General features: G+C 41.2%; 1 protein-coding gene across 6 annotated transcripts in view; it reads left to right on the top strand.

Annotated features, from left to right (window-relative positions):
- Nucleotides 1-18,522, top strand: part of CABIN1 (calcineurin binding protein 1) — a 205,453-nt gene that overhangs the window by 97,576 nt on the left and 89,355 nt on the right. For all 6 annotated transcript variants that reach the window (XR_013348094.1, XM_077835271.1, XM_077835274.1 and 3 more), the window contains one exon: nt 121-234. Coding sequence is in view for 5 of the 6 variants with exons in the window: in XM_077835271.1 (XP_077691397.1) it covers nt 121-234 (114 nt within the window). In the remaining variant the exon portion in view is untranslated. The remainder of the gene's footprint in view (nt 1-120; nt 235-18,522) is intronic.

Here is an 18,522-nt window from a genome sequence, read left to right as displayed (position 1 = left end):
CTCTGGAAAAATTATAGCTGGTAATGTATAAATAAAAGCAAGAGAATGTTTTGTACTTTTACCTGCATTAACAAACCGTTCCTGTCTCCTACTCATTTTCTTTCTTGCTTGCTTCTGTAGAACCTCCAGTGGGCCCGAGATGTGTTGCTAGGCAGCAGTATCCCATGGCAGCAACTGAAGCACATGCCAGCACAGGGTCTCTTCTGTGAGAGGAACAAGACTAATTTCTTCAATGTAAGTTAATACTGTTGACAAACATACCACTACTTGGACATTTTAACACCTGCTTCCCATATGGAAGGTTTGTTGAGAGAGAATGTTGGGGGAATTCAACAAGAGAGGGTTGAAGGGGCGACACAGAAGGCAAAGAAGTTGGATTTGTACTACAGCAAAATTTACCAGTATTGTCCCATCTAAGAGGATGCATGCGTAGTGCTTATTCCTTATAAGCTTGAGAAGCTATCATCTTACAGTATTAACATGAATGGGGGGCGGGAGAATCAATGGCTTACCATCATGTGATGGTCACTAAATGCTGCTGGGATGAAAACTGTTTAAAATTCTAATTCTGTTCATTTCTGCATGTGCTCTCTCTCTCTCGGGTAAGTCCTTTTGCACTTTTTGGAACAACCAAAAATAGTACTATTTGTTCAAAGAATTTTTGAGGTTGGTGGGGAGTACTGAAGTACTGTATCTAAATGTGAGCTACTTTATCAGCAAGAACAGAAGTTCTAGGTAATCTCATGAAGCCCAGTCTCTAGCAGAGTCTCACTGTATGGCAAACTAGCTGTCTATACATATGTAGCCAAGGAGTCTTTCAGGCCATTACAATGCTCAATGTTTGTTATCACTGTTTAATATTATTATTTCCTGTACGAAACAGTTTTCTCATAAGAATTGATTTCTGGTTTGCATCTGTTTAAAACAAACAAAAAGGCCTCTTCTGAAGACCATTTGGTGTTTTGTGCATTTTGTTCTGAGTAGTCCTCCTGCACAAATTTCTTTTGATGTATAGTATACGCTCTTCTCCCACTGTAATCTACTAGAAGAACATTAAATGAAATTTCAGGTGTTTCAAAACTGTATCATGGACCAATCCTAAATTCTATCTCCCTCTCTGCTCCTGAAGAGAGGTTTTTGTTATAAAGACTGCCATGTCTGGGAGGGTATAGACTTAGTAGTTGTGATGTAGTTGGTGAGCATGTGCCTGTGTGCCATGCTAGTCTCCTGAGTGCCTGCCTGCTTTTCCTACAAAAATCTTGCTCTGTAAATGCTTAATCCTATAAACTATTGAACACTCTGGCTCTGATCTAGCAAATAGAATCATAGAAATGTAGGGCTGGAAGGGACCTCAAGAAGTCATTTAGTCCATCTGCCTGCACTGAAGCAGGACCAAGTATATCTAGACTATCCCTGACAGGTGTTTGTCTAACCTGTTTTTAAAAACCTCCAAAGACTGGGATTCCACAACCTCCTTTGGAAGCCTATTCCAGTGGTTAACTAGCCTTCTAATTAGAAAGTTTTTCCTAATACCTGATCTAAATCTCCCTTTCTTCAGATGAAGCTGATCATTTCGTGTTCTACCTCCAGTGGACATGGAAAACAGTCCTCTTTATAATAGCCTTAAACACATTTAAAGACTGTTATCAGGTCCCCCCCTCAGGCTTCCTTTCTCAAGATTAAACATGCCCAGTGTTTTAACCTATCATTATAGGTCAGGTTTTCTAAGCCTTTTATCGTTTTTGTAGTTCTCATCTGGATTCTCTCCAGTTTGTTGGCATCTTTCTTAAAGTGTGGTGCCCAGAACTGGACACAGTACTCCCGCTGAGGCCTTACCAGTGCCGAGTAGAGCAGGACAATTACCTCCCGTGTTTTACATACAACACTCCGTTATCTAAGTCATTAATTAAAATATTGAATAGTACCAAACCCAAGATAGACTCCTATGGGACCCCACTAGATACATACTCCCAGTTTGGCAGCGAAACATAGATAACTGGTTGAAAAACTGTACTTAAAAGAATAGGTATCATCTTACAGTGATTTAAATTAGACCACATTTCCCTACTTTGCTTATCAAAATGTTATTGGGACTATGTCAAAAGCCTTACTAAAATCAAGATATATCATATTTATAGCTTTCCCCCATCCACTAGGCCACTAACCCTGTCAAAGGAAATTAGGTTGGTTTGGCATGATTTGTTCTTGACAAATCCATAGTGGCTATTACTTATTACCTTACTATCCTCTAGGTCCTTAGAAACTGATTGCTTAATAATTTGTTTCAGTATCTTTCCAGTTATCGAAGTTAGGCTAACTTATCTGTAATTCCCCAGGTCCTCTTTGTTCCCCTTTTTAAAGATATGTACTATGTTTGCCCTTCTCCAGACTTCAGGGACCTTACTCGTGCTCCTTTTGCTCTCAGAGATAATCGCTCACAGTTCTACATTTGCTTCAGCTAGTTCCTTAAGTACCCTAAGATTAATATCATCAGCCCTTCCTGACTTAAATGCATCAAATTTTATTAAATATTTTTTAATTTGTTCTTTCCCTGTTCTGCCTTGTGTTCCTTCCTTCTTTTGTTAATGTTACTTTTGCTAAGTATCTGGTCATAATTAACCTCTTTAGTGAAGACTGAAGCAAAAGAGGCATTAAATATTTCATTCTTCTTGCTTCATGCTTAGCTTTAATCACATGAGTGTTCCTAAAGAAGTCAATTGGACTGTTCATATGCTTAAAGTTAACCATGTTCACTGGTGGATCAGAAGCAGAGCATTCAGCACCTTGCAGATCAAATCCCAATGGGTGCACTAAACAGACTGGAAGAGCCAGTCAGGAGGGAACTGTGCAATTTGTGTGAGAATTGATTTCTACTTAAAAACAGGGATTTACTGTATAAAGAGGTGAGTGGTCCACCTAATTTAGTATCTAGTTTTTGAATGCCAGTGTGAGATACTTCAAAGGAAGGTATAAACCCTCATAATTCCCTAATTGTATGGTGCTGTGCCATGTGAGGGAAATTTCTTCCTCACCCCCTGATGAGGCTCTGTTTATGCCCTGAAGAATGAGAAATGATAGCCTTGTTAATTTTATCCTAGATATTATACATTTACATATTTAGTAAATTTTTAAAATTACAAAAATAAATTCCCACAGTTTAGGATGTTCATACATTATTAACAACTTAAACGTTATAAGAAGAAAAATAAGAATATAGTCTCCAAAAGAAAGCTATGCTCCAACTCAACACAACTCTCAAAAAGTAGCATTAGAAAAGTGATGATCCTTGTCCAAAGGACAACAGACTCCACTAAAGCTTTGCTTCTGCTGTTGGTGTGCCTATGCCAGTTAAGAGCCCTCATTTAGGATCCTGTCTTCAACCATGAGAGATTTAAATCTAGGGACTCTTAACTCAAGTGCCCCAGCGTCTCTCAAATGCCATGATGGCACGCTAGGGTGGGGTGTGTCTTGGAGAGCTATAATGTGAGCCATTTAGGGGTTTATAGATCAGTGCTAACACCCTAACACCTACATGCAAATAAAAAGTTAATACTATTATTAATATAGGCATAATATTAATCTTGGTGCTAACTCCGCATAACAGGCTGACAGTGCGTTCTGCACCATCTGTATCTTTCTAGTCCTCTTCAGGGGGATTACCATATAGAGCAAATTGCAGTAATCCAGCATAGAAGACACGCAATCATGGACCGCAGTGGCAAGATCCAGATCCAAGAGAAATGGTTATAGTTACTTTGATATAGATGAAAAAAGACACCAGTGCCACCTGAGATTCGAAGAGTGAATAATGTTCAAAGAACCTCCAAATTGTGAATCATTTGTAAAACTCCCTCCATAATTGAAATAAGAATCACCCCTCCCACCATACCCTAAAAATCAAACCCTCTTCTCACTAGCATGACATCCATCTTGTCTGGGTTAAGCTTCCGCCCTCAGCCAACTTTCTATCTTGGCCAAGCACTAGGAAAGCAAAGGTGCTGCATTCTCTGGGTCTGGCAAAAAGGAGATACAGAGCTGCATGCCATCTACCACGTACTGATATCTTTACAGCCCACTATCCTCCTTAATAGCAGCACATATATGTTGAATAGGACAAGGTGGAAACAAAATAGAATTTTGAAGAACCCCATAAAAATAGGCAGTTTTCCAAAGCTTCTCTCACACTAACCTTATTCATATGTCAAATATTTTTAATCTTACTGAACTCAGTAATATCCTGCAGCAGTGATTTCCACAGGTTAATAGTGTTGCTTACCGTATTTACTTGTATCCACTTAAAGTGTATGCCCTTGACATAGCGTGCTCTTTTGTTCTCATCATAGGAAAGATTAAAATGAATGCCTGAGTGAGTTTCTCCATATGATTCACTGTTTAGATACCATTTCCTTCCAACGTGAATAGTCCTACTGTTTTTAATCTGTTCTCATATGGAAGAGTCAGAGCTGCTGAAATTGTAGCTGATCTAATTTTACATATACAAACAACCATCGTGTGAGAATGAGAGCTAGCAGCTCAGAGATTTTAGTAGGGACCTTGCCAACCTGCTCTTCCAGACATTTTATAAATCATGCATATTCCTGGTGGAATTATTTATGAAATGAGTGAGAGCAGTATATGAAAAGGAATAAACAGGGTAGTGCTGTCTCCTATTAAATTTTACTGCAGGACTACAAGTCTGAATCTCAGGATGTCCTGTTCTGTTACCTAATTCGTTAGCCCTTGAGCAGCTGTGAGTGAGATCTCTTTGTATTATGCTCTGCTGCCTTGAGGAACAGCAAGTAAGCTTTGTTTGCTTAGCCTTGATGTCACCTCACTGACATTAGACTGAGCTTCAAGGTACTTAAAATTCAGGATTCTAAATCTGAGGGAAATATGCTTCTTTGAGTTGATACAGATGTGTATTCCACTTAAGTGTGAGCACACCCCGTGCACTGGAGCTGGAAAAATTTGCCTAGCAGTACCTGTAGAGGGGCAGCTCTCATGCTGTAGCCCCTCCCCTGACTATATTCGGCACCGCTGCCCCAACCCTCCGTCAGTTCCTTCTTACCATTTGTGGCTGGAATCAGAGCTCTGTGTGCTTTAATCCCACATCTCTCTCAACTAGTGTTTCCTGTTTTATAGTTGTTGTACATAGTTAGTAGTGCCTTTGTGTACTGTTAGCTAAGTTTTCCCAGTGATGCCTGCACCAGGGTTTAAACATTGTCCTTCATGTGGGGAAGCAATCCCCAACAGCAATTCCCCACGTGGTGCTTACTGTGTCTTGGTGAGGCCCATGTTAGAGGGTGCTGTGCAATCTGCAGGTCATTTAAAAAAGCAGACGCAAGTGGCTGGAGACGTTCTTTTAAAGCAGCACCTATTTGAGCAGCCCATGTGGCTTACTTTGGTACTGAGGCCCTCATCTGGTCAGAGGTCACCCTCGGGTTCTGAGCGTGCTTTGGCTTCACGTTCTGGAGCAAAAGTCTCTCCCATGAAGTGGAGTCATTCCTCATTGTCTACGCCAAGGAAGAGGTTGCATAAGACTAATTGGGAAGGTCCCAGGTCCTGTGGGGACACTCCCACCTCCCACAGAAGGAGCATGGATCAGCACCGGGTCAATGCCAACATGCAGGATGGCACAGGTACCTGTAACACTGCCCCGGTACTGATAAGGGGGGTTAGAAACCCTGTACCATTGACTCCAGTTCTGGCTTCTGGGTGTGCATTGAGCCTGGTACCCATGAAGGACTGTTCCTTCATTGGTGGCATGTCAGGTGGCTACAGACCGCTGCCTTTCAGTCCCGACCTCTCCTTTGGTCCTGGACTTTGCCAGGACTACATCATCTGTAGACTAGTTGACTGATTGGGTTGCTGAACCACCGAGTCTGTCAGCACCAGATCGTAATGTTCCCCTCCAGCAAGTCATGGAATTGGGGCTTGTATTAGGATCGGTATGGGACACCTTTGTACCACCACAGTTGGTAATGCAAATGTTGCTATCGCAGTTCTCACTGCCATCGGACATGTCGATACTGTTCCTGACTTCGGGGTTGACTTCATTCCCACTGGTGTGCTCAGCACTGACGGTACCACTTCTACTTTGTTTAGTTAATTTTGTATATTTGCCTATATTATATTACATTATATTATATTTTTTTACTTATAGTGTCTACAGAAAGGTTTCTATAGTAACTAAGTCAGAGATTAATCCACAGGGAGGAGAGGAGGAGCATTTTCTTTATATAGCAGGCAGCTTTTTCAATTCAGATTCTATGCCACTATTAATAATAAAAAAAAAATTTCAGCTCAGTGCACAGAAGATAGTGTTCACCAATATGTGGATGGCTGGTAACTACATTTCTTAAGACTGAATGGAAAGGAGCACTATGAGGGGTTGAGCTCCGTGTATCAGCAGCTGCCCATACCACGCAGTCTGATGTCCAGGATTTGCAGTTTCACTGTATATCTCTCACAGCATTAGTAAGTTTAGGGACTGAAAAGGCTTGCAAATGTTCAAGGTAAATGCTCATAACATTTTACAAAAATGATTTCATGCTGTTTTTCACAAGTCTGAATTTCACAATAAAATTCATTAGCCCAAAATATCTTTACATATTGGCTTACAAATGTCTAGTTTGAAATATTGTGGGGGGGTTTTATATTCAAAATTTAAGAACCCTGATAGCCATCTTTGACAATTTTTACTTGGGAGGAAAAGACAGGAATAAAGCACTGTATACACACCTACAATGTACTATGCATAGGGAGACAGGTATACCAAGTCATGTGGGGATGGAAGCTGCCAAGGACTTCAGCACTCTTTCTATCTCCAAAAGTGACACAAAAATGTTACTGGGTTTTGTGTTCCCAAGGTTTCCCATTCTTCCTTCCATACTCTGGCAAAGCAGAGCCAAGCATAGGCATCAGCCTTCATAGGGCAGCAGCTGTCTGATCATTCCGGCATTCTGAGAGGGAGCAGGTGATGGCTCAGATTAGTGATTTTTTTTTTCATTGCTTTGGGACTGTTCACGCTAAGTATGATTGGGCATTGGCACACTCTGAATTGGCCCTGCAGGACTGAGAGTTCTGGCTGCTATGCAGTCAAAGAATGAAGTCCTCTATGTGTTGGTGCTCTATGTGTACAGGATGCTCGTGGGGGCAGAATTAGTCAACATAGGCCCTCTGCTGTTGCTCTGCCAGTCGTGGGGTTTCTCTGGCCCTGCTACTGGTCCTGCCTGCTCTTACAGTTCTGTAAGGAAGCAGTTGGTTCTGAAGAGGGGATCTAGTTAGGAACCATGTGACTTTGGACTGGAATTTTGAGTAACCAGAGCTGGACACATGAATTTGAGGCTGATGGCATTATGATTGTTGTTTTATATGGTTGGGCAGCAGGGAAGCCAGCCCTGTTCCCACCAGGATTCCACAAAGTACCCAAAGCATTATTGACTCACATGCTTGTAGAGACAGGGTGTTGAACATACAGCTGCAGGCTGGCTCCATCCCTCATGATATATTTATTAAAGTCAGATTCTCCAGAATCTAAACTTTCATTAAAAAAAAAAAAAGTTAATTTCTAGACCGTATGGCTGCAGAGATAACCTTTTAAATGTGAACTGAGTGAGTGATGTAGATATTTGCCTGAGTCTGCAGACAGCTGAAATGATGACTGTGATGTGAACTGTCCTGTCACCTATTAATCTGAAAGGAATATCAACTTTAAATGACACTTATGTCAATATTAGCTATTTAGTCACCAGTATAATGGGGAAGAGGCTGAGAATGAAGTTTGCAATATATAGTTTATAAAAAGACTTGCTGCAGGAAGCGCACAGTGTGGAAGGGGATGCTGAATGCTCCGAGATCAGACCCAGGAAGGTCGAAGCTGTGTAAGCTTCTTGCCCTGGTGACAGTGAAGGCATGTTACCTCAAAGTCCTGACTGGCTCCATATGGAGTAGTTCCAGAGCATCGCCCAGTGACTCCATGACAATGACACCTGAATCTGGGACAGTTCCTCAGATATGTCACCTAAAAAGAATGGCTCAGGTTTGGGAATCTCCCTCACATCCTCAGCCGTGAAAACCAATGCAAAGAAGTCATTTAGTTTCTCCGCAATGGCCTTATCGTCCTTGCGTGCTCCTTTAGCATCTCGATCATCCAGTGGCCCCAGTGTTTGTTTAGCAGGCTTCCTGCTTCTGATGTACAGTACTTAAAAAAAAATTTTGCTATTACTTTTTAGTCGGTGGTTCTTCACATTTTTTTTTGGACTTCCTAATTTTTTTACATTTCATTTGCCAGAGTTTTTGCTCCTTTCTATTTTCCTCACTAGGATTTAACTTCCACTTTTTAAAGGATTCCTTTTTGCATCTCACTGCTTCTTTTACTGCTTCTTTTGCTTTGTTGTTTAGCCACGGTGGCACTTTTTGGTTCTCTTACTATGTTTTTTAATTTGGGATATAAATTTAAGTTGAGCCTCTATTATGGTGTCTTTAAAAAGTTTCCATGCAGCTTACAGGGATTTCACTTTTGGCAATGTACCTTTTTAATTTCTGTTCAACTAACTTCCTCATTTTTGTGTAGTTCCTCCTTCTGAAATTAAATGCTACAGTGTTGGGCCGCTGTGGTGTTTTCCCCGCCACTGGGATGTTAAATTTAATTATATTATGGTCACTATTACCAAGTGGTCCAGCTATATTCACTTCTTGGACCAGATCCTGTGCTTCACTTAGGACTAAATCAAGAATTGCCTCTTCTCTTGTAGGTTCCAGGACTAGCTGCTCCAAGAAGCAGTTGTTTAAGGTGTCAAGAAACTTTATCTTTGCACTTTATCCGTCCTGCTGTGACATGTACCCAGTCAGTATTGGGATAGTTGAAGTCCCGCATTATTATTGCATTTTTTATTTGTATAGCCTCTCTAATCTCCCTGAGCATTTCACAGTCACTATCACCATCCTGGTTATGTGGTCGTAATATATCCCTACTGCTATATTCTTCTTATTAGAGCATGGAATTACTATCCATAGAGATTCAATGGTACAGTTTGGTTCATTTAAGATTTTTACTTCATTTGATTCTATGCTTTCTTTCACATATAATGCCACTCCCCCACCAGCACGACCTGTTCTGTCCATCCAATATCTTTGGTTCTCTGGTATTACAGTGTCCCATTGATTATCCTCATTCCACCAAGTTTCTGTGATGTCTGTTAGATCAATATCTTCATTTAATACGAGGCACTCTAGTTCACCCATCTTTATTATTTAGACTTTTAGCATTTGTATATAAGCATTTTAAAAACATGTCACTTTTTAGCTGTCTGCCATTATCTGATGTAATTGAATGGGACTCTTTTTCATTTGACTGTTTCTCATCAGATCCTACCCATATTTTATCATCTTCCATCCTCTCCTCCTTACTAGGACATAGAGAATCTCCATTAATAGATCCTCCCCTAAGGGATGTCTCTGTCCAAACCACGTGCAACTCTGCATCTGTCTGCTTTCCGCCAGCCCTTAGTTTAAAAACTGCTCTACGACCTTCTCAATTTTAAGGGCCAGCAATCTGGTTCCATTTTGGTTTAGGTGGAGCCCATCCTTCCTGAAAAGGCTCCCCCTTTCCCAAAAGTTTCCCCAGTTCCCAATAAATCGAAACCCCTCCTCCCTACACCGTCATCTCATCTGTGCATTGAGACCATGCAGTTCTGCCTTTCTGACTAGCTCTGCACGTGGAACTGGAAGCGTTTCAGAGAATGCTACCATGGAGGTCCTGGACTTTAATCTCTTACCTCACAGCCTAAATTTGGCTTCCAGGAGCTCTCTCCTATCCTTCCCGATGTCATTGGTACCTACATGTACCACGACCACTGGCTCCTCCCCAGCACTACACATACATCTATCTAAATGTCTTGAGAGATCCGCAACCTTTTCACCAGACAGGCAAGTCACCATGTGGTTCTCCCAGTCATTGCAAACCCAGCTATCTATGTTTCTAATGATCGAATCCCCCATTACTAATACCTGTAATGATATGTCATTTTACAAATGTACGGTGAATAAATTCCATAGTTTGTCTTTGCCAGCTGTGAACAGAGGATATCAGTAGAAGGAAAAGAAATTAAATGGTGTAGCGTCTGTGTTACTTTAAGGAGAAACTGTTGAGCAGTTTACATTTAAACTATTTCAAATTCCCTCCTTTAAAAATTTAACCTAATGGGACACCTTCAAATTCTGAAAAATGACAGTTTCACTGTGACTAGAATTTTGAAGATAATAATGTGTGATAGGTCTTGGTCTTTTTAAAATATATATACTTTTATTTTAATATTAGATTTGTATGCCCACTCTCTACCTGACAGACAAGTTCTCTACTCTTCCTACTAAGTGAGCTACTTATTCTGGTTTACAGCAGAAGTGAACTATGGCAATGATTTTCTCAGAACCTTGTTGGCATCAGTGGAACTGGTGCATAAGCAAAGAAAACAATAAAAAGAGCCACATTAATCTTTCCATATTTTTCAATTAACATTTGCCAGAAATAGTGTATTTTTAAGCTTTTATTTGGGTGTTTTTAAAAAGAGAATTAAGAAAAAACAAGCAAGTTTTAACTTTTTTTTTTTTTAAGTAGCTGGCATCAGCATTCTTCTTTCCCCTATAAACTCTTCTAGCCTTTGTCTGAAACCCCTAACATAAGAGTTACTCATTTGTTAAATTCCATAGCATCATATGTGAGCGCAGGCAGGCATGTGGCTGTGTATGAATGGAGAGGAAGTGAGTAACTTTGCTAGGTGAAACTTCATTGACTTTAAATATGTTTGGCTTTTTTTACTCCTTTTTATGAGGATGATGGCAGTATTCCCTGTGGAAAGGGAATTTAATGGATGCACAGTCAGATTCTAACAACATAAGAATGGTCATACTGGGCCAGACCAATGGTTCATCTAGCCTAATATCCTGTTTTCTGAGAGTGGGCAGTACCAGATGCTTCAGAAGGAATGACCAGCACAGGACAATTTTGATTGATTCATCCCCTGTCATCTAGTGCCAGCTTTTGGAAGTCAAAGGCTTAGGGATCATGGGGTGGCATCCCTGCCACCTTTGCCTTTGTACATTGATGCACCTTTCTTCCATGAACTTATCTGAGGACTGTTCACTGCAAAGCAATTTTCTTCCGTCCATTTCTAAACGGAAGTACTTTTTTCTCTTTGTGAATTTAGGTTGAGATGTTTTCACTAGCTATATGTTGGTTTTAAGAGGATTCTAAGAGAGTAATCAATGTAATTCAATGTCATTTCCACTACGCATTCTGTGTGTATTGTAACTGTGAGAATGCTTGTGAGGCAGACTTGAGCTTCTGTCTGAGCTTGCATTGAAGGGAACTGCAAAGCCACAGGCAGTTTAGTATTCTTTTATTTTGTGCTCAGAATTTATCGGCAAGATTTTTCAACCTTGCATCTTGTCCCTGTAAGAACTGGTTCTATTTTGGGGGCTAAAGGAGCTGATCCTTAGCAAGTAGATGCAAAAAACATCCACAATTGGGCAGATTGTATTACCTTTGTGAAATCCTGACATGACCTGGGGCTGCAACTGGGACTATATCCCAATTTACTGGGCAAATAGGTCATTTATTGGAATTTTCAGCCTTTGAAAGAGAAGAGGACCTGTATTGAAAAAGTATTTTCCTTTATTAAAGCAGCATATGCCATCAGAAATATTCCTGGCACTGCCAGATCTTGGCTGAAGGTTTTAAGCACCTGCCACAAATAAATATTGTCTAGTGTGAGGGAGCCTGGGAGACTATGTGGGCAGAAGAAAGCAGAATGATCCAAGACAGGATTGTTCTGCTCACAGTACTGTGGGAGTATGTATGTATCATAATGTGAAGGGCCTAGAGATGAGTGATTTTTTATTTAATGGCTTTAAGATGATGTGACTGGTCATATGGTGAAAATTAAGATGGAGGAAAGAGGAGATGTGACAGAGCAGAATATATTTTGTTGTTGTGAAGTAGTCAGGGAGCCTTTTTGTGGGTGGATGCGTTACACATGTAAACATTGAAGCAGAAATACTCCTCATGAGTGGAAGTGCACTGGCTTTGGCAGCATTGCTGAAATTAAGAGAATAAAAAGTTTGACAGTTGTGTTGTGTGTGATTGTTCCATACTCTTTGGCTCCTGAGGAGAAGGTGGGAATTCCTGCCATAATATGCATACATTTTGCAACTTGTGTGATAACTAGTAGTTGGAGCTCCAAAGGGTTAACAAATCAATCAGATAACTTTGTGAGCCTCTTGGAAAGGGGATTGGGGAAGGTGTAGGAAGAGAGGAACAGAGAAAGAGTCCACTTGTGGTCAGCATTATACATTTACTCGTATGAGTCACTAAATTGGTTACATTCTCTCATTCAGCAAGGAAGTTCCAAGTACAGCTTGAGTGAGAAATGGCTCATTTCCAATATTTTCATGGCCATACTAATTTGCAGTACTTCTGTCAGTGCTACCACTCAGCAGGTGTGTGCACACACCTCCTTTCAACAGACAGTTTCACAAACTTGGCTTTTGTGGATTTGCTTTATTTTTCTGTAGTTCAAAGGAAGCAAGCTGAGAAAAACAAACTCCTTCAACGTTAAACCTTTCCTAACAGGTTATTCAGAATGAATTGGGGTAGTTGGCTATTTTGCTTTTATTTGCTGTTGAGGTTTGCTGACACAGAATAGAAATTAGAGATGGAAGGTCCTCTTGGGGTGTATTGTTAAGATCTTTGCCAGTGAAGGCGAAGTATCTCTTAAGAATTTTGTCCAGTCTAATTTTAAATAAACTGATGGGAATTCCTCTAATTCCCTTGGAAGACTATTTCAGTCTGACTGAGCTCACTGAAACAATTTTTCCTGATAGTCAACCTAAATTTTCCATGGCTTTCAGTTACACTTGTTTGGACAAGCGAGTATGGACAGAGACATCTAAATCTACACACAAAACTGTCACTCTGTCATCTCTTTGGTTCATTGGTCTACTGAAGCATTTGCTCTGACAGTCCACAAGGAGATAGTGTAAACCATCTGCTCTGTGAGAGCCTGGATTGTATTCAGGTTGTTTGGATTGATATGTGACTTCTGAGTTGCTTCATCGTTTGCATTAGTGACTTGCTGCTTTGCATTGCGAAATCTGTTTCAGATTTACTAATCTAAGTACTGCAGAAATATGGTTTAGGGGAATGCTTATTCACAATTCTCTATTTTTCTTATGTGTTCATTGTTTGAGATCAGAAGGAGCCTGGATAGTGGCTAAAATGGATTCTGCTTACACAGTGCATTCTTTCTGACAGAATGTACCAAAAAATGTGCAGTGAAATCATAGAATCGTAGGACTGGAAGGGACCTTGAGAGGTCTTCTAGTCCAGTTCCCTGCACTCATGGCAGGAGTAAATATTATCTAGACCATCCCAAACAGGTGTTTCTCTAACCTGCTCTTAAAATCTCCAGCGATGGAGATGCCACAACCTCCCTAGGCAATTTATTCCTGTGCTTAATCACCCTGACATGAAGTTTTTCCGAATGTCCACCCTAAACTGGCCTTGCTGCAATTGAAGCCCATTGCTTCTTTTCCTATCCTCAGACGTTAAGGAGAACCATTTTTCTCCCTCGTCCTTGTAACAACCTTTTATGTACTCAAAAACTGTTGTTATGTCCCCTCTCAATCTTCTCTTTTCCAGACTAAACAAGACCAGTTTTTTAAATCTTTCCTTATAGGTCCTGTTTTCTAGACCTTTAATCATTTTTGTTGCTCTTGTCTGGACTTTCTCCAATTTGGCCTCATCTTTCCTGAAATGTACACATACAAAATGTGCTGGACACAATACTCCAGTTGAGGCCTAATCAGTGTGGAGTAGAGCAGTAGAATTACTTCTCATGTCTTGCTTACAGTACTCCTGCTAAAACATCCCAGAATGATGTTTGCTTTTTTTGAAACAGTGTTACACTGTTCATTCATATTTAGTTTGTGATCCACCAGGACCCCCCAGACACAGGCACTGTCTTCCTCCGGGCCTTGGGACTGCTCAACCCCCTGCTCTGCCCCAGGCCCTGCCCCCATCCAACTCCATCCCCCAAGCTCCCACCCCGTCCCGTCTCTTCACGCCTTTACTCCGCCTCTGCCCACCTCTTCACGCCCAGTTACAACCCTCCCCTGAATGTGCCCCATCTCCGCTCCTCCCATTTCCCCCAGTGCCTCCTGCATGCCGTGGAACAGCTGATTGCGGGAGGCACTGGGGGGAGGGAAGGGGAGGAGTTGATCGGCAGGGCCTCTGGCAGATGGAAGGTACTGTGGGGGGAGGGAGGGAGCTGGCTGCCGGTGGGTGCTAAGCACCTACTATTTTTTTTCCATGGGTGCTCCAGGGCTCAAGCACCCACGGAGTTGGAGCCTATGCCCCCGGATCCCTTTCTACAGTACTCCATTTTAGGTGGTCATTTCCCATTTTGTATGTGTACAGCTGATTGTTCCTTCCTAAGTGGAGTACTTTGCATTTGTCCTTATTGAATTTCATCCTATTTATTTCAGACCATTTCTCCAGTTTGTCCAGATCATTTTGAATTTTAAGCCTATCTTCCAAAGCACTTGGAACCCTCCCAGCTTGGTATCATCCGCAAACTTTATAACTGTACTGTACTCTCTATGCCAGGGGTCTCCCAACTTTATGAGACGAGGGCCATATTAGATTTTTGAAGGGGCTTTGCAGGCCAAAGCGACTGGGAAAGAAATTAAATATATGCAAAATTGTTAAAAAAAACAACACTACTCTGCTGTGTCAGTGTTGCATTAAATTTGAAATCAGGCTCCCCTTTTTGGGTCTGCTCTGCCCCGTGCCTGCTCCCTTCTCCCTGTGCCTGCTCGGCTGAAGAAAATGACAAAGGATTGAAAGTTTGGCTGTACTTTGGTAAGAGAAGCTCCAGGTTCCCATTGTTGGTTGGGACTGTTTGGTTCTATTACTGCTGTAGTTAAAATTTAACCATTGTGAAATTGTTAATTTCCATCTTCTTTACTCCATTTATTGGAGATGTAATCAAGCATCTGGCTTGTATTTTTACTCTAAGGCAGGGGTCCGTGCCTGCTCGGCTGCAGCAACGACTCTCCCCTAAGTTGGCTCCCATTTTGGGGGGACACTGGCTCCCAGAGGCACTCACTCCTCTGCACAGCTCAGCTGTGCTGCCGTCCCGCGTGAGCTGCTGCCGGCAGCCCCTCCCCCTGCCTGCTCGGCGCACCTACTCAGCTGTTCGCTTCTCCGCTGTTGGTTGGTTGGAGGGCTGGACAAATGGAAGCCCCGGGCTGGATGCGGCCTGCGGGCCGTAGTTTGGAGACCCCTGCTAAATCATGGATGAAGATATTGAACAGAACGAGACCCAGAACTGATCCCTGCGGGACCCCACTTGATATGCCCTTCCAGCTTGTCTGTGAACCAATGATAACTACTCTCTGGGAATGGTTTTCCAACTAGTTATGCACCCACCTTATAGTATCTCCATCTAGGTTGTATTTCCTCTAATTTCTACTTTTCCCTAGAAGTGTGTTAAGTTTTGTTTGTGTGTGTGTTGCTGTACTGTACTTGGCACTGGTGAGGCATCAGCTGGAGTACTTGTCCAGTTTTGGGCACCACACTTTTAAGAAAATTATGAACAAATCAGATAGAATCCAGAGGAGAGCAACAAAAATAAGAGGCTTAGAAAACATGACCTGTAAGGAAAGAGTTGGGCATGTTTAGTCCAGAGACGAGAAAACTGGGGGGGAACATTAGTGTTTACATATGTAAAAGGTTTTCATAAAGAGTATGGTGATCAACTGGTCTCCATGTACCCTGAGGGTAGGAGTAGTAGTAATTGGCTTAGTTTGCAGCAAGGGATATTTAGGTCACATGTTAGGAAAAACTAACTATCCTTATAGTTAAGCACTAGAACAGGTTACCTAGATAGGTCAGGAAACGCCATCATTGGAGGTTTTTAAGAACAGGTTAGACAACACCTGTCAGGGATGGTCTAGTTAGATCTAATCCTGCCCCAGCACAGGTGGATAGGCTAAAATGATCCATTGAGGTCTTTTCCAGCCCTGCATTTCTGTGATATCAATGTGTAGGGTAGATGGACACACTATATACAATATATGGTCATGAAAGCCAATGTATTTTATACATTGTTTCAAATCCATGGTATAATATTCAGCTGCAACTGAATTCAATGGGAGCTGTACTTTGAACATATAAAATGCTATATTATGTTAAATATTCCAAAAAAGCAGGTCCTATGTGTCTCTAACTGGACACGCAAAACTATTGCATTTTTTTAACCTTAATCTTGCTGTGCCTTAGTTTGCCATCTGTAAAATAGGTATAATATGTATCCCCTTCTAGGGAGGTAAATAGCATTTAAAAAAGTAACTGTTTATTAAAATTGTATGGGTTAACTGTTTAACTGTTAACGAGTTCACAATGACTCTACCCCACATATATATTATCTTTGTCAAGTGCCTTTACTAACAACAAAAACAGACAGTCTTATGTGTAAAACCCACTTTTTTGTTTAACCTTTTACATTGTATCCCTGAGGCGCCAAAAACACAAAAGGTCCTATTAGAATTTCAACTCTACTGCTGATTTTTGTTAAGAAAAATTAACATGTTTACATGCTCTGGTGTCAGTCTTGTATGCAGCCGATTAACAGGAAGGCCAGCATTGGAAAACACACTTTCTGCAGGCACAGATGATCCTGGAGTGCACAGGTAACTCTTTGCCAGTTTTCCAAGCCTTGGAAAATGCTGTGCATTGATCTTCCACCACTCCCAATGGACTGCATTTCAATGAAGGTCAAGGCTCCTTGAAGTAATTTTCCAGTTCATTTTCTACTGCATTCTCCTCATTCTCCTTTTTGGTATAATCTTCATCTGAATGCATCATTATAGCACTCTTCTCAGTTTCACACATTTTTTGGTGCTGGCTGTATCAGCTCATCCAGTTCAGCACTTCTTGGTTCAGCCCTAGCACTTGGAGGTTCTTCTATTTCTAACATCGATGCAAGTTGCAGAAGCTTTGATTTAGAAGCAATCTGGACACAGCCTGCCAGACCCCATTTTTCCACCGTAGCGTTTAATTTTTCAGCAAGGATTTCCACTGTATGTAGTTCTGCCATACTTTTGGTTTATAGAACTGCGGATCAAAGCTCCCAATTTTCAATATAATGGCAAGTGAGTCATGTACTTTCTGTAGTTAATGCTGTCCAGCAGTCAGCGGTGAAAGCTACGGCGTTCTCCAGTTTTTCCCAGACAGACCTCACACAGTCTTCATAGCACTTCTCTAGTTGCGAGGTTATAGTCTGTCTCACAGGCACACAGTATTCTGGTTCTACAAAACTCATCAATGCACAGAAACCTGTACCTCCAACAACACTTACAGATAGCATATCTGTAGTGATCATGCTGCACAACAACTCTGTTAGTTTTTCATCACATTGCGTGTGCCATTTTCATGAACTGCCAGAAACAAACGTTATCAGTGTTTGATTTTTTTGCCTTCTTTTTCACACGAAACAGAGGGATGCTTCAGCATTGCTCTGCTGCTGTTTACATACCTCAGCTGTGTATTACACAGTTTACATTTAACAGTGTCACCTGTTGTTTTTGTGAAATGATTTCAGGCATTACTTCTTTTCGATCGCTCCATCTTCGCTATGGAACATTAGTTACCAAAAATCACGATAACCTACATGATATTGTTTGAAGGTTTAATGCTACCAAAGTGTGACATCAGTTCCATATGGTCAGCAATGGTCCTGACAATGTGGAACCTAGTTCCGTGCACTCTATGAAATGGCATTGCTGCAGCATTTTTAATGTGCACATTAAACGTTAACTGAATACATTACCGGTAAGACCGATGCTTATCGGTGAACCGGTTAACATTTTACATCCCTGCCCCCTTCTCTCACAGGAATGCCATGAAAATAAATTCATTAATGTTTGTGAAGCACTCCGATACTATAGTGATGAGCACACCATAGAAAAGCATATGAGGAAATGTAATAATTCTGGCTTCAGAGTAGATTTTGGATAGTGTGTAGTAAATGAGGCATGGAGCCACACTCTGAACAAGAATAAATCAAAATATTGGATAGTTGTTTGTTTGTTGCGCTCTGTCCATCCTGTGCACTGAACCGGGTATGGGTCCTGTAGAAAAAATAGCATGTGATCATGTAAATAAAGACTATCATCATAGTGCATACACACAAGGGAGCTGAATAAAGTTGCACTTAAAAATTCAGAAATGCCACTACTGAAGTGCTTGACTTTGGAACCTTAATGTTCTTTTAATGTAGAGTTTTTTGTGTGTAGTTATACATGACATGCACAAAAACATATACCCTTACCATTTATCTCCTTCAATGTTCAAAGGTTTTAATGTGAGTGCTATGTAAGAGCTTTGAGATAAAGTATCCTTCTATTTACCAGACTGTTAAATCCAGTGGTTCCCAACAGAACCCCCCTAGAAGAACTTGT

Source organism: Eretmochelys imbricata, chromosome 15 (assembly GCF_965152235.1).
Source record: "Eretmochelys imbricata isolate rEreImb1 chromosome 15, rEreImb1.hap1, whole genome shotgun sequence".
Taxonomy (NCBI): Eukaryota; Metazoa; Chordata; order Testudines; family Cheloniidae; genus Eretmochelys; species Eretmochelys imbricata.
This window is presented reverse-complemented; position numbering and strand designations above follow the sequence as displayed.